At 37.9% G+C, this 24,048-nt stretch overlaps 1 protein-coding gene across 1 annotated transcript in view; it reads left to right on the top strand.

Moving 5' to 3' along the window:
• The window catches only part of CNGB3 (cyclic nucleotide gated channel subunit beta 3), a 137,110-nt gene extending 120,429 nt beyond the window's left edge, over positions 1-16,681 (top strand). Inside the window, exons 16-18 of the mRNA XM_035011483.1 lie at positions 13,531-13,677; positions 13,869-14,043; positions 16,421-16,681. Coding sequence (XP_034867374.1) covers positions 13,531-13,677; positions 13,869-14,043; positions 16,421-16,681 — 583 coding nt within the window. The remainder of the gene's footprint in view (positions 1-13,530; positions 13,678-13,868; positions 14,044-16,420) is intronic.
• The last annotated feature ends 7,367 nt before the right edge of the window (positions 16,682-24,048 follow it).

Here is a 24,048-nt window from a genome sequence, read left to right as displayed (position 1 = left end):
AGAAAGAAAGAAAGAAAGAAAGAAAGAAAGAAAGAAAGAAAGAAAGAGAAAAAGAAAAAGAAAAAAAGAAAAGAAAGAAAATATTCATAAAAAAGGCTTGAGGTTACCAGAGGCAGAGAGTGGGGGGAGGAGAAATTGGAGGAAGGTGGTCAAAAGGTACAAACTTCCAGTTATAAGATAAATAGGTACTAGGGTTGTAATGTACAACATGATGACTATAGCTAACACTGCTGTATAATAGATAGGAAAGTAAAGAGTAAATCCTAAGAGCTCCCATCACAAGAAAAATTTTTTCCTTTTTTCTTTCTTTTCTTTTTATTGTATTTATAGGAGCAGATGAATGTTAGTTAAACCTACTGTAGTAACCATTTTATGATATATGTAAATCAAATTATCATGCAGTATGCCTTAAATTTATACAGTGATACATGTCAATTGCTTCTCAATAAAACTGGAATTAAAAAAAACTATACAATAAATAATGATTTTCATTGATATCCCGCCTCTTTTCAAAAAGAATTTGTAGGTGTATTCAGTAATTTTTAGTTAATTAGTTCACTGTGATTTATAAAAACAAGTGAAATTTATAATGTGAAGTGACTCAAAGAAGGCCATGCATGACATGGTAAACAAGAATGGCCAACAAGAAACAATTGCCTCCTTGAAGAGCCTTACAAACAGATGAGACAAGGAAACAAAAGATTCCAATACCAGGTGATGAAATGTTATGGATTACATCCAAAGATGGAGTATACACAGGATCTTACAGAGTACAAGGCTTCAAAATGACCAGTGTATCCCTTGGATTTGGCAATCACTTGAGCTTATTTGGGAACTGAAAGAAGACATTTCAGTGCTCCTCAAATGGCACATGCAGATAATAATGTGTGCACGAAGGTCAATCCTGGTAGTCCCTACTGTAGGATCTGTAAATGATTATTCACATAATGCCTATAGTGGTTGCATGGTGATCCTCACAAAGATATATCCATGCCCTAACCCCTGGAACCTATGAATGTAACTTTACTTGGAAAAAAACACAAAAAAACCCAAAGGGCTCTTTACAGATATAATTAAGTTAAGGATCTCAAGGTAAAATCATTCTTAATTATCTGGATGGGCCCTGTATCAAATGACAAGTATCCTCACATGAGACAGAAGAGGAAAAGACACAGACACAGGGGGAAGAGGGAAAGGCCATCTGAAGACCGAGGCAGAAATTGAAATTATGTAGCCACAGCCAAGGAATTCCTGGAGCCACCAGAAGCTGAAAGAGGCAAGAAAAGATTCTTCCCTAGATTCTTTGGAGGGAGCCCAGCCTTCCCAATACCTTGATTTTGGACTTCGGCCTCCAGAATTGTGAGAGAATGCATTTCTATTGTTGTAAGTCACTGGTTTTGTGGCAGTTTGTTAAAGCAGCCCCAGGAAACAAATACCAAACTCTTTAAATTGTTAACTTTAAAAGTTTTACTGGGGAAAAAAAAGACATGCTTAACACCTCCCTCTACTCACCCTTCATGGCCAGTGCACCTCTGAGACCTATCAATCTTACCTCCTTGATATGTTTCCGATCATTTGCATCTTACCATCTCCATTGTCCCTGCTTTGGTCCAAACCACCTCCACCTCTCACTGGACAACTGCAATGGCCTACTCTGCATTTCCCACTTCAATATCTACATCTTCAGCAGTCCAGTCTCCACTCTGCAGCCAGAGGGATCTTTTGGAAACACAGATATAATCATGTCCCTCCCCTTCTGCTTAAAACAATTTAATACTTTTATACTGTTTTTAGGAATAAGAACAAAGTTCTTATCCTGGCCTACAAGGTCCTACAGAGGCTAGCCACTGCCCACCTCTCTACTTCACATTGCAGCTCACTCTTGTGCTCTCTTTAATTCAGACTTCAGTTCCCTGAATATGCCACATGCCATATGGCCATGGGGAGTTTTTCACACATGCTGTTACCTCTGTCTGGACATTTTCCCATCTCCTTTACTTAATCTCAGTTCTTTCAGAACTTCCTATATTCTCTACTATAGGGACCTCCCAGTTCTCCTTGCTATATGCTCTATCAGACTATATTCTTTTCTTTCTGAGAACTTGTCTTTGTAATTAAGCCCTCATTGGTGCATTTATTTCTTTGATGTCTTTCTTTCTCACTAAACTGTGGGCACCAGGACTATTGTGTATGGCTGTTCAGTTGTGCTCTGCATCAAGATGACCAGTGAGGGACCATATTCCACTCCTGAGTCATGATCTCTTCTATTGTGCTCTTCTTCATGCACAGGTACTCTTTACTTTGCAAATGGGAACATTTTTCTGGCCCAGCTTTACACCCACAGGACTACATGGGCCCAGAGAAGCTACATTTTTCTATTTTGCACAAAGGCACAGGTTTCCGGGGACAATAGCGGACACCACATTTGGTTTGTTCTGCACTCAATTCCCAGCCCTTAGGGCAGTGCTTGGCCCACATAGTAGCTAATAAATAGTTATTCAATAAATAAGTGAATGTAATTATCTTTCTATCTTTGCAAATGTACTAATACACATTCATTTTTGTCATGAATATGCATATTCAGCCTTGTGCCCTTTTAAGTCAGTGTTTATTATTAAGAATGGCACTGCTGTGTTCATCTTTATAAAATTACTTTGCTTTTATTTCTTTGAGGTTTATTCCCAAAAGTGAAATAACTAGGTCAAAAGGTAGAAACATTTCTATAATTCTTGTACTATATGGGCAGATTATTTTCCAGAAAAATTGAATCAATTTACAATACAACATGCGATGTATAGCTATTTTTCCCTAACGTCACTGCCTTTACTTTATTATTCTCATTGGTTTTGCATTTTAATAGGTTGTTTTAATTTGCATTTCTCTAAATAGTGCCTGGGAAATAATAGGTCCGCAATAAATATTTTCTAAATGAATTAATTTTCTATGGACCTATTTATTTTCATAAATATGATCATTTATTTACCTTCTGTATTTCTTTCTTTTTTCATCATCCTTTTTTCATCGTATATAGCAGGTTATTGAGTAGAATTTAGGCATTGATGTATTCTTATATATTTTAAATAGTGTGGTTTTCATGTAAAATATTTAAATTCTGACATTTCATCAGTTTTATTGGTCAAATCACCCATTCTGAGAAAGCTTTTTTGATATTTACCTTGTATCATAGTGAAAAGCCCAAAAATTTTGAAAAATAATCTAAACCTCTTTTTCCCTCTACACCATGTTTGCCCATGTATTTTCACTACATCCTTTTGTAGACCATCTCTTTGATTGTGTAGTGCCTTTTTGCTTAGAGCAAAAAGCAAACCTCATCTAAGTTTCACAGTATTCCTGTAAACAACTATATTTTCAGTACCATTGTTAAAACATGTATCCAAATATCCTAAGGACACCTCCTAAAGTAACTTTGTCCAGTGTCTCTAATTCTATGAAAATCAAGGTTCCTTACCACCATTTGGAACAGCAGGGAGGGAGTCAAGATTCTGACAGTCAGACTTTGGCATAGCTTATCATGCCAGCCTGACTGGCTTCCTCCCTTATTTTTTCTAATGTCCACGGGCAAGTAAATATGTGTCATTAAAATAATACCAATGACTTCACTGGCAGCACTAAAGGTCAAGTGTAAAAAAAAAGTTCTCTTGATTAGTCAGCTCTGGTCTTACATTTGAATTTCAATAATGAAACTCATAGTTTTGTTTTTGAATAAGTCACTTCACTGATTCTGGACCTCAGTGATTATGTCAGTAGGTATAGGTAAGAACCTACATCACCAGATTGACATGGTCATTAATATGTGTCATTGTTAGCTATTCTGACTCCAAAGAAACGCTTAATAAGCTACTATATAGTTTGTTTGATATCGTATTTTCTAACCAGAATATCGATTGCAGAGTATTCTCCTGAACACTTGAAAGTATATAGGTAAAAAGGGCACGGAATAAAATATACACGCTATTCTTTTTTTCCTCTCCACATCCTTAGAATTTTTGCCTAGATTCTTCATTGTTCAGCTAGTTCAACTCTATTATCAAGAACCGCTAGGGGGAAAAGGGCTTTGTATTTTGTATATGTGAAATCTAAACTCTCTAACTCTGATGAAAGTCCACATACACAGATTTTTCTCAAATTACTTTACAAAAAAAAAAAAAAAAAAAACCACCAAATTCTAGGTTAACGTGTGTTTGCCTTGCAGTATTTTATGAATATCAAAGTATCTGCAAAGAGCAAGCAGCTTGGGCAGAGGTGACACTAGAACATCCTCTGATATTTGCTCACTTACAAAAGTTTTGTTAGGATTTATTTTTAGTGAAGTGGTAAAAATTTTCAAGCAACGAAGTGTTTTCCAGTAACACTGAAAAGGATAAAAGAGTATCTCAGAAAAAGGCTACACAGGTGATCTAACCTCCCGCCCTCTAAATATAATCCACTTGGAAATTTGCTTAATGAGAACAGACATTTGAAGTTTTAATCTCTCACTCAGCATTGGATGTGATACTCTTTCCATCGACAGTATTCAGAGACCGTTTTATTTCTATTCTAGGAAATGATTCTTCGACATGGAAAAAAATGCTTTTAAACTAGAAATATCTTTATTTTAGGAAACATTCTCATTTTTTTACATTTAAAGTATTTGCCATTTGGGTTTTTTTTAAAAGATTTATTAATTTATTTTAGAGAGAAAGAGTGCGGAGGGGGCGGGGTAGGCAGAGAGAGAATCCCAAGTAGACTCTCCGCTAGCACAGAGCCTGATGCAGGGCTCGATCTCATGACCCTGAGATCATCACCTGAGCTGAAATCAAGAGTCAAATGCTTAGACTTGAGCCACCCAGGTGCCCTGCATCTGCCATTTTGTACTGCATTTACCTGTTTAAGAAATCTGTATGGGTTTGCATCCCAATTCCACAACTTATGAGCTGTGTGACTGTGAGGAAGTTACTCAGCTAAGACTTCATTTCTTCATCAGTCAAAATGGATTAATAAAAATATATAACTACCCCTTAGGATTGGAAAGCATTATATGTATTAACACATAAAAAAGAACTTAGGGGGTGCTTGGGTGGCTCAGTCAGTTAAGGGTCGGACTTTGGGTTCAGCTCAGGTCATGATTTCAGGGTTCTGAAGTTGAGCCCCACCTTAGGCTCTGCACTCAGCATGGAGTCTGCTTGAGATTCTCTCTCTCCCTCGCCCTCTGCTCCTCCCCCATTCACACTCTCTCTCTCTCACTCTTTCTCCAAAATATATAAATAAATAAAATCTTTAAAAAAAAAAAAGAAAACTTAGAAAAATACCTGACTCATAGTAAGCCCTCAAAAATATTAGCTAGTAATATTACTATATCTGCTAGTCTGACAATCCTCACCCACATTTATCCCACTCCTAGGTTATAAACAGTTTATGGGCAGATGTTAATCATCTGTATAGCCCCAGAACTTAGCATCGTATCTAGCTCATTATGGAGTATGGTATTTCTACACACTCCTAATTTATCTCTAATTTTTTTTTCTTTTCAATTTACACAGTGAATTCCTCACATTCTCCCATATGATAGGCCTCTAAGGTATAAGGTTCTATACAATATCAAACTCATATAGAAACACTATTTATCGAAAGTCCAGCTGAGAAAGGCAATGTTTAAGAGGGATTATTTGTTCTCTATATATTCTAGGTACAACAAAGAGAGGGCAAGTTACCTGGAATGCATCATACTGATGCCCCTCCTCACCTACAGAATTATTCTCACTAAACCGGACCTTGGAGTGACACACAGCCTTTAATGAGGACCATATCACATTTATAGCAAACTTATTTTTGCATCTATCATAAAAATATGAGGATGGTGTTCACCATTTACATGTAGTCTCTCTAGTAAGACCTTCAAGAGACATTTTTATCTTTCTTAAAGCTAAGAATTCATCCATTTTTGAGGTATAAAAGACTAAGAGTCAAATATGAAGCCCTCTTATGGCAAAGTTTGCATTTGTGTATGAATCCCATTTATGTCTCCATTCTTGTTTTTCTTTTGCTCTTCCATTCAATTTATGCCCAATTTATACCCCTCTGTGTTCTACTGATCTGTGTGAATGCTTTCTGGATACGCTAGCTCTGCTAAAAAGGGCTGTGCAGGCTGCGCACTGCACAAGTCCAGGGAGCTCCAGTCACATAGTCTACGTATGCAGTGCACAATTTATGATGCCATACATGGCAACTCTGGAAAAAAGCTGAGAATGAATGACAGGCTAGTGACTATATGAATATTTTAGTTCTCTGTGATTTATATATATCACATACATTTATATTACATATATGTATATTATATATGCACGTTATGCATATATATATGTATATGTGTGTGTACACGCATATATGATCTCCATGTCACCATTTATTCCTGACATTTACAGAGTTTTGCACATATAGGTCCTCTCATCCTAAATATACCTTCTCTCTCTGACATTCACACAACTGATTTCACTCACTTATCCACACACTACGGCTGTGTATATTACCGCTAGTACTATAATGGTTAATTTTATGTGTCAACTTGACTGGGCTAAGAGGTGCCCAGACAGCTGATAAAACATTGTTTCTGGGTGTGTCTGTGAAGGTGTTTAGGGAAGACATTAGCATTTGAAGAGAGTGAAGCTCACCCTCACCCATGCAGGTGGGATCATCCAATCTATTGAGGTACTGAAAAGGTGAAGGAAAGGCTAATTTGCTCTCTCTGCTTGAGCTGACACATCCTTCTTCTCCTGCCCTTGGCCATCAGATGTCAACACTCTTGGTTCTTGGGCTTTCAGACCTAGACCTGTATTTACCCGGTAGGATTCCCCCTCATCCCCCCAGTCCAATGACACCACCAGCTTTCCTTGGTCTCCAGCTGGCAGATGGCAGATTATAGGACTTCTCAGTCTCCATAACAATTCCCATAATAAATCTCCTCTTATGGATTCCAAATATCTCCTTTCTGTATATATCCTATTTGTTCTGTTTTTCTGGAGACCTCCAAGTAATACAAAGTTATATTTATTATTACTTATTACAGTTACATACCACAAATTAGGGTTTAAAATTTCTCAGACAGGAATTTTACTTAATAGCACCTTCTTCATAATTAAATATCAGGAGTCTATAAACACCTATTTCTCCCTAAAGATAATCAGATACTTATAGTAGGTAGTAAAAGATGGCCTTGTTTCCTAAAAGAGTGATTAAGTAAACTGCTTAGAAATGCACATAATAAATGGTAGAGTTATCTGGTTCCAAAGTCTGTATTCTTTCCACAAAACCATACTAGGCTTCAATAATTCTTCTTTTGCCATACTTTAACTCATTGCACTGAATGCATGGTAGGTGCTTAATAAATACTTACATGATTGGAGTGAAAATCAAAAAGGTCTTTAAGTTATTGTCTAAGGTCACAGCACACAGAGGTGGATCTAGAATCAGAATCCATTCCTTTTTTTCCTGGGCCATTGCTCTGTTCGCTATTTTTTGACCTGCAGACACTTATCATTAACCTCAACTATTTATCCACTAATACGTGCTTTCAGAAACTATATAGGGTTGGGAATATTTAGGGATCTTCTTACTAAGCTATTTAATGCATGAAACTTTCCATTGGTGGAATGCTGGAGAAGCATTTTTTGGACAGAAGAAAAAAAAGAGGCTATTTTAAACGTTGCTGAGAGAGTTTGGGCAAAATCCATCTGGCAAACAGACTATTTCTTCCGTTCAAAAACTCATCAAGCACTCTAAACGTGTAACCTGTAGGCAAGTTTAATTAAAGCTTGAGAAATCTCAAAATAACCTGACATTTAAATATGTTATTTCCGTTCTGCTCTCATTGTCTGACACACACAGAGACATTCTTAGGCCCAAATTAAGCTCCCCAGTGCCATCTAGCCCTGCCTAACTACTGGATTACCCTGTACACAAGACAACAGGAATGTAAATGAAATAGGCTCATTCTATCATTGTCCTTCAAATGTCAACATCCATTTCATAGAGAGACAAGTAAGAAGATAGATAGGAAGTTGGATGGATGGATAGATAGATAGGCAGGCAGGTAAGGTAAAATTCATTCCTCTTCCTTATAAAAAAAAAAAAGAAGAAGGTGAAAGCAAAGCTTGTCTTGGGAAGAACCTCAGGAAAGGACTAAAGAATAAGTTTTTGGGGGGTGCCTGGGTGGCTCAGCAGTTAAGTGTCCAGCTCAGGTCATGATCTCAGGGTCGTGAGATTGAGCCCCGTGTCAGGCTCTGAGCTGGGTGTGGAGCATGCTTAAGAGTCTCCCTCTCCTTCTGTCTCTCTGCCCCTTTCTCTTGAAAGAAAGAAAGAGAGAGAGAGAGAAAGAAAGAAGAAAGAAAAAGAAAGGAAGGAAGGAAGGAGGGAAGGATGGAAGGAAGGAAGGAAGGAAGGGGGGAAGGAAGAGAAAAAAGTGTTTTTGCCATGGAACAAAAAATTTAAAATGTGAAATCACCAAACAAATAAGTAGGCATTAACATGGTCAACATTTATGGATTCCAAATACCTACTTTCTGTCTTGAGGGATAGATTTTTTAAGTGGCCTGGATAGTCCTGGACCTAAGTTTAATGAGAAGTGCTGGTAAGAGGCCCTGTTTGATTCCTTAAGGTGGCCTAACATTAGGATTTTTTCCTCTTTTTTTCTGCCTTATCTGGTTTCAAATGAGCATTCAACTCTCCTCTCTTAGCATGTCAATTATATTTCTTTTAAAGACATTTTAGTGGTAGCCCTAGAGTTTGGGATATACATTTTAAACTAATCTAAGTCTACCTTCACAAAACACTACCTACAGAGCAAGAGCCTTACACAATATCCCCAATTCTTCTGTAGCAGCCCTTTAAGACATTGATGTCATTTATTTCATTTATCCATTTGCTATAATCACCCAAAGCATTGCTACTTTATTATTTAAAGTTATTTTTTAGATCAATTAAGAATAAGAAAAACAAAGATTTTAGTTTTTTGGGGTTTTTTTTAAAGATTTTATTTATTCATTTGACAGAGAGAGACACAGCGAGAGAGGGAACACAAGCAGGGGAAGTGGGGGAGGGAGAAGCAGGCTTCCCGCCGAGCAGGGAGCCCGATGTGGGACTCGATCCCAGGATCCTGGGATCATGACCTGAGCCGAAGGCAGACGCCCAACGACTGAGCCACCCAGGCGCCCCCAAAGATTTTAGTTTTATTTTACCTCTATTTATTGCTTCTCCAATGTCCTTCCCCTTTTTATGTAGACCTGAATTTCTAACCTACATTATTTTCTCTTTTCCTGTGGAACTTCTTTCAACATTTTTGCAGGGTAGGTGAACAAATGTTGAATTCCCTCTGCTTTTATTTTTCTGAGAAAATCTCTGCCCTTTTTCACCTTGGAAGGGTAATTTCACTGTACATAGAATTCTAGGTTACTGATTTTCTTTTTTTTTTTTTTACTATTTTTATTTTTATTGAAATACATAATTGGCATATAATATTGTATAAGTTTTAGGTGTACAACATACTGGTTTTATAAATTCATATATATTGCAATATGATTACCACCACTGCATTAGCTAACCTCTATCATGTCACATAATTATAATTTCTTCTTTGTGGTGAGAACAATTATGATCTAATCTGTTAGGAACTTCAACACTATATTTCACTCCTATCTCTTCTTACTTGCATGGCTTCTCATGACAAGTCTGCTTATTATTATCCTTGTTCCTCTTATAGGTGTTTTGTGCCAATCTAAACCTACCAGTGTTGTGGTTGGACTGGCCCTTTTGGTTTTTATTAAGATTGTAAAATACCGGGGCACCTGGATGGTTCAGTTGGTTAAGTGTCTGCCTTCAGCTCAGGTCATGATCTTAAGGTTCTGGGATCAAGCCCCGCCACAGGCTCCCTATTCAGCAAGGAACCTGCTTTTTCCTCTCCCTCTGCCACTCCCCCTGCTTGTACTCTTTCACTTTCTCTCTCTGTCGAATAAATAAAATCTTAAAAAAAAAAAAATTATAAGATGCCCTTCAGCAACAATCATCAGGAAACCTTAAAAATATATAGATTTATTACTTACAAGATCTCAAAAATTACACAGCCCACCTGGGGCCACACAGCGAGGTCACAGAGAGAGAAAGAGTACACAGGCCTGGGGTTCTACTTTTACTGGGGCTGAGAATGGGGGCCTAGGATTTTGTGGGCTCACTCTTTATTGGTGAATTTAAAACATAAAAGCAGGAATTTAAAGTATGAGAAGTGAAAAAACAAGCTAGTCCAATGGTCAGTTATCAATCAAGATCTCTAAAACAAAGGACCCTCGGTGGGGTAAGGCAGCCTGGCTCTTTATATAATTGGGTGGCTGGCAATGTGTTTAGTTAAGGTCGGCATCTTTGAAGTGGATGCCTCTTTGAAATGGCAATCAAGCTTAGGTCAGGCACTTGGATTTCGAAAAAAAGGAATAAAACACAACTGTCAGGGGTAGGTATTTATTGTGTGTGGTAGTCTCGGAGCTTCCTGGATCTGTGGTTTAGTGTCTGTCATTAATTTTGGAAATTCCTTGGCCATGATTACTTCAAGTATTTTTTATAATATTAAAGAATGGTGTATGCCATGTATATATTTTATGTATATGTACACACAAAAGATACATGTCTATTTATACTTTTAGAAATTGTCCTACAGTTTTTGATGTTTGGGAGCAGGTTGTTGAGGTTTTCTTCATTCTTTTTTTCTCTTTGCATTTTAGTTTGGGAACTTTCTACTGACCTATCTTCAAGCTCATCTATTTTCTTGGCCATGTTGCTGTCCACTGATGAGCCCAGCAAAGTTATTCTTCACTTCTGTTACAGTGTTTCTGATTTCTAATCTTTCCTTTTGAATTGTCTTAGAATTTCTCTCTCTCTCCTTTCATTTCTCATCCAAATATTCTTATATGATATCTACTTTTTCCATTAGATCCTTTAACATATTAATTGTAGTCATTTTAAATTCTCTGTCTGAGCATTTCAATATCTGTGTCATATCTCAGTCTGGTTTTGGTGCTTTCTTTGTCTCATAAGGCTGTGTTTTTCTTGTTTTTTTAATGTGCTTTATAATTTTTTGTTGGAAGCTGTACTTGATGTAACTGGTAATAGGAACTGAGGCAGATAGGTCTTTAGCATGAGGTTTTATGTTAATCTGGCTAGGAGTTGGGACTATGTTTAAGGTTTGCTGTAGCTCTAGGTGCCAGAACTTCCAAATTTCTTTAAAATGTCCCTGTTTCTATCTCCCCTTTTGACTTTGGCCTTCCCTAAGTACACTTCCTCAGAGAAAGTCTGCATCCTGTAGCTATAATCCACTGTTATTATACAAGAGCCCCATTGGTACAATGATAAGATATAAGGGAGATCTATAATCTTATAATTAAATCTCAGTCTTTTAGTGGATCTGTGCCCTGGGATGTGACCTTTACAAGTGTTTCTTGGCTTCCCATCCCCCTTAAGTAAGACAGGAAGGCTAAAGGGGTCTGGGATGGGAGAAACACTTTTCCTTCAGGTGGTATAGGGTTCTGATAGTTTTTTTCCCTAGATAGCAGCCCTTTGTTATGGAGAACAAATAAGCCCTGGGTGTATTTTATGATAATTAATCATCCCCTTCCACTGCCAGAGCCACAAGCAGATCTTTCTTGGCTGTTAATCTTGAGAATGTGGTGGATTCCTCAAGGATAAACCCATACAGGTATGATTCCCTATAATTGTGACCCCTGAGAGTTTCTTGATAATCCACTGTCAACCTAATAGTTTGTCAAAATTACCATTTAAATGTTTGTACCAGTTACAGCTCCAAGCCTTCTGTTTCAGGTAAATAGGTCTGGCTGTGGCTTTCTGGATTCACCTATCTCTCCACATTTGGGTGGGAGTTTACCCTGTGTCCTCAGTTCTCTGACAGATCCAAGAAAAGTTAATTGGTTTCCAGTTTGTTCCAGGTTTTTTTTTTTAATAGTAAGAACAAAACTGACAACTTCTAAGCTCTTTACATGTGAGAGCTGAAACCCTGTGTTAGTTTCTTATCAATTAACAGCTGGTCATAATGTTCCCTTTTCTGCAACAGTCAGAGAAGCTCATATTGTCTGATACAAATCTTTAGGCATAGGACCCATGCAACTTCTCACACATCATTGTCCCCAAAGGCAGGGCTGTGAAAGTATGAACATTCCTATTGCCAGCTTGCTTTCTCTGTTCTTTCTACCCCTAGAGATTGTGTTTTTATTAATGTGAGCCTTCTCTCTCACACACACATACACACACACACACACACGAAGGAAAAAAACACAACTATTTTCTCCTAACTAGTTGAGTCCAAGAGATTAAATCCACTGTATTATCTTTGCAAGGCAGAGCCTGTAGTGTTTTTTTTAAAACATTTAAATTTGTTTTTTCTTGTCTTGGTTTTATATACCAACCCTTATTTTCCAGATTATTGGTGAATGATAAAATTTTTAACCATTTTTTAAATTCATTTGTGTGTTCATTCATTCACCAACTACTTATTGGTCACTTCCCAAATACAAATGCCCAGCTATATCTCTAAGAGATATAAAGCCCAGAATTCACTGACATTTGAAGTGGGAAGTTGTATGTGAATGACTATACTACCAAGCAGTTTACAATATTGAGAAACGAGATGATTTAGGAGTTAAGTAGGAGAAGAGATTTGATTCACCAGATATAACCAGGACATCATTAAGATTTGATGTCAAGGCTGTATCACACAGGGCCCGGGCAGAAAACAGAAGGTACTCAAACAAGGTAATGAAGAAGACTTTAATAGATGAATTATTGACAGAAGTCAATAGAAGGAAATTGCAAGAAAATCTAAGTGTATCCAACAAGGGATGGTAATGCATCCTGAAGCTAGCAAGGGAGTTTTTCTACAGCTAGGCCTAAAGGGGAGGGCACATTACCAGAACCAAGAAAGAGCTGTGGGAGTCACTTCTAGAAGATGACCACCTGTCAGAAGCTGTGAATTTTAGTAGAGAACTGTGGCTACTGCTAACCTAAGGCCTAGCAAAGAGTGAATAGGGGAATAAATGCTCCAACACCACACTCCTCCTGCTTTCCAGTTTCTTACTGATCATTCCCATTGGCTACACTCAAATGAAAGTCAGAGGACAAGCCTATGGAGGTCAGTTTTCTGGGGAGCAAAGAGGATGGGGAAGATGAAAAGTGAATCTAGAGGAGCAAATAGAGGATACCCTGTCCAAAGAGACTATGAGCTTCTGGAATCTGGAATGGAGACTCTCATGGGGTATTGATGGCTACAAGTCCTTCATGTGAGGCGGGAATTCAATACAAAACATGTTGAAACCTATTGCCACTTCCATCTCCACATCTAACTTCCTCCACACAATCACCTGAACTCTCACCTTCACCTTTCCAAAGCAGTATAAATGGTTAAAATATTTGATACCTATTTTTTAAAAAATCTTGGTAGAAGAGTGAAACTGGTGGTAAAGATTCACTTTTCTCCTCTTTTAGCCTTCTAGGAGCAAGAGGAGGAAATCGTCGAACTGCCAGTGTGGTAGCCCATGGTTTTGCTAATCTTTTAACTCTGGACAAAAAGACCCTCCAACAAATTCTAGTGCATTATCCAGATTCTGAAAAGCTCCTCATGAAGAAAGCCAGGTATGACCTTTAAAACCCCATTAGAGTTTGGGCAGTGATAAACTTTCTCCATGAGGTGCATTTAACAAACAACTGTTTATGCAACAATCCATTGAAAACTTCACAGATTAGGAGAAATCTTAGTGCCTCTGGTAGGTTTTTCCAGAATTCTTACAGTACTATCTAAAGTAGCCTTTCTCTTCTATCCACAGGGTGCTTCTAAAGAAGAAGGCTCCAGCCACAGAGGCAACTTCTCCAAGAAAAGGACTTGCCTTTCTCTTCCCACCAAAACAAGAGACACCTAAAACGTTTAAAGCTCTCCTGGGAGGCACAGGAAAAGCAGGACTTACAAGACTACTCAAATTGAAGAGAGAACAAACCATTCAGGTAATAAGACAGAGTGGATGGAGGGCTGTAACAGACCACTGGACTAAGTATACCCAGACAAGCTTCTACTTTAATTCTATTTCAGACACTGGAATAGTTTGGATGTATCTAATGTGACTATTTTCTACTTTATTTATAGCAATTTATTATTATCTAAACTGTATCCTCATATATCATTACATTTAATCTTCATTGTTTATTTTAGATGTTTTTAATACATATGTATACACAAATACATTCAACTCTCATTATTTGTACATTCTGTATATTTGCATATCTACCTACTCACAGAAATTTCTTTTTAAACCCAAAGTCAGTACTCAACGTAGTCATTTGCAAACATACTTATGTTCAGAGCAGTGAAAAATTTAAGTTGCCCAATGCACATGTTCCCAGCTGAAGTTGAATAAGAAGACACTCTACCTTCTTATTTCAGTTCTCACACTGTAAAAAAATGACCTTTTCGTGGTCTATTTAAGTGCAATGTTTTTCTCATATTTTTACTGCATAGAGCTAAAGTGCTGTCTAGTGTTCCTAAGCACGAAAATGCTCTGATGTGCCTTACAGAGAAAAGACATGTGTTAGATAAGCTTCATTCAAGCATGAGTTACAGTGCTATGGGCCATGAGTTCAAAAAATGGATCAACAGAATATATTAAATAAATGTCTTTAAACAGAAATACACATAAAACAAGGTTATGTATTGATTTGTTGACAAAAATTTGGCCAGAGGCTCATAGGAACCAAACTCTGCATTATCCCTAGGAGCAATGGTTCAGTATTTGCTAATTCTGTGTTTGTGGCAGCTTTATAGAACAAAACTACCAAGAAAAATGAGAATCAATTGCATATGTATAAGCACACATATACACCTATAAATATATAACACATTTTACCAATGAGCCAATAAATATTTCACAAATATTCCATCACTTATATATCACAAATGTTAGTAGCCAAAAATAACTTCATAGATTTCATCCAAGCCCTTCTTGTTATAGATGAAGAAACTGAGCTCCAGATCAACTAATTTGGATAAGATCACAAAAAGTGACAGTAAAAATTATTACCTAGGTACTCAGAATTCTAGGCCTACACTGAGCTGCCTCTCAATTCCTAGAAATTTCAAGATACTCAAATGTTACTATTTTTCTCTCTTGATTTTCATATTTATTTGATTCTTGTAATAAGCCTATGAGGACGGATATCGAAAACAGAACAGGGATTCAGGTTTTCTGAATCTAGTCATGTTATCTCTAAAACTGTAAGAAATGGGTGGCTGTGGATCTTTCAGAAGATCATTAAGCAGATATAAATCAGTCACACTCAAGAGACTAAAACTTGCCTCTTCCTTTCCACACACAAATACTGTGGTGAAAATTAGGAATACAGTATAAACCAAATGCCTCATTTAATCAGCATAGAAGTAATAATTTATGTAAAAGATTAATGGGGTAAAGAAATATGGGTCATTGTGTTAAATAAGTTTCTCAATTTTACATGTGCACATTTATACCTTGTACAAATCTCTCTTAAACTGAACTGAAGCATCATCAGTAAAGAGCATAGTATGTTTTGTTTTTGTTTTTTTTTTTTAAAGATTTTATCTTATTATTTATTTGAGACAGAGAGAATGAGAGACAGAGAGCATGAGAGGGAGGAGGGTCAGAGGGAGAAGCAGACTCCCTGCCGAGCAGGGAGCCCGATGCGGGACTCGATCCCAGGACTCCAGGATCATGACCTGAGCCAAAGGCAGTCGCTTAATCAACTGAGCCACCCGGGCGCCCCATAGTATGTTTTTTGCTATGAAATGTCTACAGATGATACTAAGCATAATAGTTTCTAAAACCATATAGCTCAAGCACCCATGAGACAAATGGAAAAGACTGTATGAGGAAAGAGAGATGAGTTTCTCCCTGAGGTTCTCCCATGAGTTTATGCAGCAGGAAAACCATACTTTCTGTAGTGTTTTTATGGTATTTGGTTAACACTTTTTTATTAGAAAATAAATATTTAAAATTTCATCTTCATAAAATAAATAAGTACATATTTTTAAAGCAAAAGCAAGGAATCCTGAGCACTAAGTCTAATAATTCAGAGAACATGAGGACCAATGGAAAGAGAATTCCTTGTCAGGGACAAAAATGCGATCCAGAATTACTCTGTTAAGTCAAATGTGACAGCTCAGCTTCATTCTTCAGCACATCAGAAAGCTGTGAAATGATATTCAAATGCAAGGCAGAGATGATTCCCACATTAACTTCATTCAGACAGTCTTTGTCTTGGTAGTGATCCTTAGCCATTGTATATTAATCAAAAGACTCCAGTGTCCTTTATTATGATCTCAAAACCAATTCTTTGTAACTGCTTCTTCCAGAAAGCAAGTGAAAATACTGAAGAAGGAGAGGGTAAAGGAAGAGAACATGAAAATAAAGGAAGAGAGCCATCAGAGAAAACACAGGACAGCTCCGAATGTAGAGCAAATTCTATTACAGCAGAAGAAATCCCCCAGTCAATTAGAAGGGCAGCTTTACCCACAGGAACTACTCATCAATCCCTCATCATCAGCATGGCTCCTTCTGCAGAGGCTGGGGAAGAGGTTCTGACAATTGAAGTCAAAGAAAAGGCTAAGCAATAAATGTTTGATTATCTTTAGATGTAATCTAGCTAATTCCCAAAGAGATTGTACCCAGGATTGTGGCTTAAATTAATGAGGGGAAAAGACCTTGCCGGGACCCTTGAGAAGCCATAAACAAATCCCTAGCTTAGTTTCTAGGACTTATCTGAGAGTGTGATCTTACCCAGTAGTAAGAAGATTATTTCAAAACCATCCCTATTCTCTGTTGTCATTAGCTTTGTGCGATTGGCATTTCTCCTAATTTATGTAGTAGGGCTTTTTCTTCCATTCTCTCTTGATCTTTCTTTCCTCTATTTTGATTAGTTTGGTCTTGGCCCTGAAGTGATTAACTTACCTTTTCAATTTGTGTGTGTGTGTTAAAGTCTTGCACAGAACTGTTAGTCTTGGTTAAATGTCCTGTGTATATGAATATTACTTCTCACTTGTAGGGGATTATGAGATTTTAATAAAATGTCAAAAGTAAAATATCAGGTGATTTCCATTCAAACAAGGGTGATGAGTCACTCAACTATCAAATCAACCCAGCAGCTGGGACTGAAGGGAAGCAGAGCTAATGGAGTCTATGGATGTGAAATATGACTTGCAGAAAAGTCCCCTGAAGAGCAATATTGGTCAACGGTACCAACAAACCCAGGGGGGAAAACATATTGTAGGAACATGTTGGAAAAATCATTCCCTTTGGGGCGACTGGGTGGCTCAGTCATTAAGCGTCTGCCTTCGGCTCAGGTCATGATCCCAGGGTCCTGGGATCAAGCCCCACATGGGGCTCCCTGCTCCGCGGGAAGCCTGCTTCTCCCTCTCCCACTCCCCCTGCTTGTGTTCCCTCTCGCGCTGTCTCTCTCTCTGTCAAATAAACAAATAAAATATTAAAAAAAAAAAAAAACATTCCCTTTGCTAAAGAAACAAACTAGCATTTTCCCACATACCAACCTGAAACTCACAATCTACCTAACTCATCTGGCTCCACAGACTCAGACTGGAGGAATCCTAAGGTCCCCATCTTCAGATAGGCTACAGTGACATTTCTCAGAGTTTTCCTCAAGCATTTGCTTCAAACGGTGCCAGACCTGAGCTTCTTATTGTTTTCAGCTTTAGTAAAAGTGATGAGGTTAGGAAGGCAGACTGTACACATGTCAGATTGACATATCCCTACAATTTGCAGAACCTACATGTACAGCTGTTTACAAAATCTCCAAGTTAATTAAGTGCACTTTAGGAAGTTGTCCTCATGAATCAGCTAACATTAGCATAATTACTAAAGTCTCATGCTGTGAGGAGACTAAAAAAGCCAGGCTGATGTTGGAATAATAATACATATAGAATTCCATTCTAATAAATGCCATTAGTGTATAACATTAAGTTCTGTATAATAAGGCTATTCCCAAGTCCCAGAAGATGGTCATTGTAACAGCACTTTGCTGAGAGGGTTTTAACAAATCATATTAGCCAAAAAGCCTACAAATAGATGCATTCAGCAAATATGAATCGATCACTATAATAAAACGTATCATTTGGTTGAGTCACCGTTTTTGAATATAGTGTTGGGGTATCATAAAAACATGGCAAGATTTACAAAGGTTAGTTGGTGTTTTTCAGGAGTTGAGGGAATGTAGAGAAATTGTTAAGTGGTGCTTGCTGATTAATGGGAGTTTGTGTGTAGAAAGAATGATTAGAAAAGACAGAAAGAAAATGTAGAAATAGCGAAAAAGTAATAGAAAAAAATCCTGAATATGTGAATATGTTCTTCCCCTACATCCTATAAAGAAATTAAAATAGAACACCTTTGTAATTTATGTTCTTCCTCTGTTGCTTATTTTCCCTCCCAAGCTATTCCTATTTTAGAAAATATCATCTCCATTTTCCCAGTAATCAGAATGCCCTTCCATTGCTTATTTAGTATCACCAAATCCTTTTTATTTCTTAAATATTTCTAATTATCCTTTATTTTTCAGTTCCAACGCTACACCTCAGTACATACTTTCTGTTCATTTCAAATAATCATTCACTTTTTACTTACAATCTCTACTAATCACTGACCTACATTCTCAATCCTTTTGTCAAGAGAAAAATCAGATCTTTCTAAAATACTGCTGTCAGTCCATTCAGGCTGTTACTACAAAATACCACAGACTGGGTAGCTTATAAACAACAGAAATTTGTTTCTCACAGTTCTGGAGGTTGGGAAGTCCAGGATCGTGGCCCAACATGGTAAAGTTAGGCCTTCCTACTGGTTCATAGCAAACTCCTTCTCACAGTGTCCTCGCATGGTGGAAAGGGCACGGGATGCCTCTGGGTCCTCTTTTACAAAGGCACTAACCCCATTCATGAGGGCAGAGCATCTGCCAGAGACCCCACCTCCTAATGATTTCATCTTTGGGGTTAGAATTTCAATATGTCTGTTGGTGGAGGGAGGGGAACACCACATTGAAATAATAGCAACCCCTTTTGACCATGTTACTTCTCTACTCGGGAATCTACTAGACTCTCCTACCAATTAAGTCTTATTTATCCAAATTTAATTACCACTACCCCAAACATACCTCCACTGACTCTGGTCCTCCTGCTTTTTCTGGACAACCACCTACCTTTCTTCCTCTGGCATTTGTCCATGCTGCCTGCCACAGTATGGAATGTTGTCTCTCCTCCATCACTTTCCTCTTCCCTATACTTCCAAATCTCTCCCAATTGCTTCTAAAAACAACCCATGATGGTTCTAGTCTCAAGGGATTATCTTGTACACTTTCACGTTTTCAGGAAGTACCTCATAGTATATAGCACTCCATTGTTCTCTAATGTCTGCTTAACTGTAAATTATTTCTGCTTAAATCATAATAGGGCACAGACTAGCTCGTATGCTTTATTTGAATAAAGATGGGAAAGCCCAGTTTTTCAAAGGGAGAGAGAATGTTGATAGGCAAATCATGGAAGTAAAATAAATATGCAATCGACATAGACAAGATTCTTGACTTCACTTGGGCTCAAAGAAATATAAATCAGAGCAAAAATGGGATATCACTTTATACCCATCAAATTGGATAATATTTGAAAGCAGATAATAATACCAAGTGCTGGCAAGTATATAAATTGGAGCTACTCTTCTGCTAGTACTTAGCAAAATTCTGGCAGTATACCTTGGAACTCAGCAGTACTACTTCAGAAAATGTATCCCAGAAAGTTCTCAAGCAGTTCCATAAGAGAAAATTCAAGAAGAAATGCAAAACTGTATGTAAAGGGGTTAACATCAGGCCTGGGCCAACAAGCAGACCAGGGGTCATGTTTCCTTGGAAACTACTCAGTTAAAATAAAAAGACTGTTGTTTCCAGAAAACTTTTACCTAAGTTACTTACCTAGCTGCTTCTCTGCATTGGAATTACTGTGATCCTTCAGGGAAAAGTCTAATGTTTCATTCTTATTGATAAGATTTCAAACACTAAATGTTCTGACAGTCTTTGATTTTAGAGAATGAAGTTTCTCAATACCATATCCTTTTGTTGATTAACAAAAGCAGTGTTTACAGGATCCCATTTAAAACATACACAAAACGCTGTATGTCTTTCAAAAGTATATACATGTCTAAGGAACCATGTTAAATGCATTAGAGATACTAACTATTGAGGAGGAGAGAATGAAAGTAGCAATAGGAATAAATGATGTGAGAAAAAATAAAAAACCAAGAGCATCAACTAATAAGGGTAGTGAAGAGTGAAGCATGATTAATTCAATCCTATGCACTTAAGTTTCAGTGTTGTGTCTAGTAACAGTCTAGTAGAGAAGTGAGAACCCTGTCAACACCAGGATTTTTCCTTTAGCCTTGGTTACTCCTGAGCCATATAGGTAGCCACTATAGACAGATCCACTATTTCATCTGCTTAACTAGTGCCTTGACCTACCAATGAGACTTCTCTCCTGCATGTGAGCAGGTCTCCACTGACCACTGCAGAGACTACTTATAAGAAGAGGGAGAAATACCAGAGACGCTCATGCACAGAGAAAAGGCCATGTGAGGATACAAGAAGACAGCCATCTACAAGCCAAGAGAGGCCTCAGGAGAAACCAACCCATCAGGCATCTTGATCTTGGACTTCCAGGTTCCAGAACTGTGAGAAAATACATTTCTGTTGCTAACTACCCATTCTGTGGTATTCTGTTATGGCAGCCCTAGCAGACTAATATAGTACACATAGTTTCATGAACTATGGTGGGAAAATCTGAGAAGTAGAAAAGGACAGTGAGCAGTGTCTGGCTGGCTCAGTTGGTAGAGCATGTGACTCTTGATCTCAGGGTTGTGATTTCGAGCATCTTATGATAGTTAAATTTATTATTGTTTGGGCTAGCTTTAGTTCAAAGTAGTCATTTTATATGAAATCTTCACCCCACATTGGGTGTAAAGGTTACTTAAAAATAGAATCTTTGGGGCGGCTTGGTTAAGCATTCAACTCTTTTTTTTTTTTTTTAAGATTTTATTTATTTATTTGAGAGAGAGAGAATGAGAGAGAGAGAGAACACATGAGAGGGGATAGGGTCAGAGGACGAAGCAGACTCCCTGCCAAGCAGGGAGCCCGATGCGGGACTTGTTCCAGGGACTCCAGAATCATGACCTGAGCCGAAGGCAGCCGCTTAACCAACTGAGCCACCCAGGCGCTCCCGTCAACTAATTTTTTAGGTACATCATAAACGAGGAGTTCCTAACAACTTAACTATGGGGAAGAATAATAGTTGAAATCTGGATTTGTAACCACCGTAGATGTTGACCACACTTCTCTTGACAAGTCTCAATAATTTCATTTTTCTTCATAAAGCCCCAGGGTATTATCATCTTCCAGTTCCTAACAGACCCCAGGCCCAGAACCCACTTTTTTTTTTTAATTTTATTCTTATGTTAATCCCCATACATTACATCATTAGTTTTAGATGAAGTGTTCCATGATTCATTGTTTGTGCACAACACCCAGTGCTCCATGCAGAAAGTGCTCTCCTCAATACCCACCACCAGGCTAACCCATCCTCCCACCCCCCTCCCCTCTAGAACCCCCAGTTTGTTTTTCAGAGTCTATCGTCTCTCATGGTTCGTCTACCCCTCCGATTTCCCCCGCTTCATTCTTCCCCTCCCGCTACCTTCTTCTTCTTCTTTTTTTTTTCTTAACATATATTGCATTATTTGTTTCAGAGGTACAGATCTGAGATTCAACAGTCTTGCACAATTCACAGCGCTTACCAGAGCACACACCCTCCCCAGTGTCCATCACCCAGTCACCCCATCCCTCCCACCCCACCCCCCACTCCAACAACACTCAGTTTGTATCTTTGGGGTAAATACCCAGTAGTGCAATTGCTGGATCATATGCAGAACCCACTTTTGATAACGTAAATTCCATACTTGGTTTAAATGTGTGAAATATGTGAGGGAAAAGAAAAACACCTTAAAAAAATTTTTTTAAAGGGCACCTGGGTGGCCCAGTTAGCTAAGCGGCAGCCTTCAGCTCAGGTCATGATCCTGGAGTCCCAGGACTGAGTACTGCCTCAAGCTCTGTGCTAAAAAACTTCTGCACAGTGAAGGAAACAATCAACAAAACACAACAGTGTTTGTACAATGAAAAGTAGCTGAGTGAATGAAATTTCCAAATTAAATGTGAGACTCCCTCTGTCCAGTGCTAGAGCAAGACCCAGCCTCCTTGAGTCTACCTTTATCACTCTGCCAGGCCTCAGTGTTACTGCTGAGATTTTTGCTGAAATAATTTGGCTTTACAATGCATAAAGCTCTTCAGGTCTTCTTCTTCTTTTTTTTTTTTTTTTTTTAGTTTTTTTTTTTAATTTTAATGCCAGCATTGTTAACATACAGTGTTATCTTAGTTTCAGGTATACAATATAGTGGTTCAACAATTCTATATATTACTCAGTTCTCATCACAACAGATAATGATTAATCCTCATCACCTATTTCATTCATCCTCCTCCTACTTCCCTTTGGGGAACCAGTTTGTTCTCTATAGTTAAGAATCTGTTTTTTTGGGGGGTGCTTGGGTGGCTCAATTGGTTAAGCATCTGACTTCAGCTCAGGTCATGATCTCAGGCTCCTGGGATTGGATTGAGCCCCACTTTGAGCTCCCCACTCAGTGGGGAGTCTGCTTGTCCCTCTCCCTCTGCCCCCTCCCCTGCTCATGCCTTCTCTCTCTCAAATAAATTAAATCTTGAAAAAAATCTGTTTTTGTCTCTCTCTCTCTCTCTTTTTTTTCCTTTGCTCGTTTGTCGTTTCTTAAATTCCACATATGAGTGAAATCATATGGTATTTGTCTTTCTCTGACTTATTTTGCTTAGCATTATACTCTCTAGCTCCATTCATGTTTTTGCAAATGGCAATATTTCATTCTTTTTTATGGTTGAGTAATATTCCATTTATATATATGCCACACCTTTTTTATCCATTCATCAGTCAGTGGACACTGGGCTGCTTCCATAATTTGGTTGTTGTAAATAATGCTGCAATAAACATGGGGGTGTACATATCCCTTTAAATTAGCATTTTTGTATTTTTTGGGTAAATACCTAGTAATGCAATTGCTACATCATAAGGTAGTTCTATTTTTAACTTTTTGAGGGGCCTCCACACTGTTTTCCACAGTGGCTGCACCAGTTTGCATTCCCACTAACAGTGTACAAAGGTTCCTTTTTCTCCATATCCTTGTCCACACTTATTGTTTCTTGTGTTATTGATTTTAGCCATTCTGACAGTTGTGAGGTGATATCTCATTGTAGTTTTGATTTGCATTTCCCTGATGCCAAGTGATATTGAGCATCTTTTCATGTGTCTGTTGACCATCTGTATGTCTTCTTGGGAGAAATGTCTGTTCATGTCTTCTGCACAATTTTTAATTGGATTATTTGTGGTTTTGGTGTCAAGTTGTATCAGTTCTTTATATATTTTGGATATTAACCCTTTATCAGATAAGTCATTTGCAGATATCCTCTCCCATTCCATTGGTTGCCTTTTAGTTTTGTTGATTGTTTCCTTCACTGTGCAGAAGTTTTTTATTTTGATGTAGTCCCAATAGTTTAGTTTTGCTTTTGTTTCCATTGCCTCAGGAGACCTATTTAGATAAATATTGCTATGGTCAATGTCAGATATATTACTGACTATGTACTTTTCTAGGATTTTTATGGCTTCAGGTCTCACATTTAGGTCTTTGATCCATTTTGAGTCTATTTTTGTGCATGTAGTTTCATTCTTTTGCATGTAGCTGTCCAGGTTTCCCAACACCATTTGTTGAAAAGATTGTCTTTTTCCCATTGAATATTCTTTCCTCCTTTGTCAAAGAGTAATTGACCATATAATTGTGACTTTATTTCTGGGCTTTATATTCTGTTCCATTG

This window comes from Mirounga leonina, unplaced genomic scaffold (assembly GCF_011800145.1).
Source record: "Mirounga leonina isolate KUSES-001 unplaced genomic scaffold, KU_Mleo_1.0 Mir_165, whole genome shotgun sequence".
Lineage (NCBI taxonomy): Eukaryota > Metazoa > Chordata > Mammalia > Carnivora > Phocidae > Mirounga > Mirounga leonina.
Note: the sequence above shows the minus strand (reverse complement) of the source record. Positions and strands in the feature narration are given on the sequence as shown.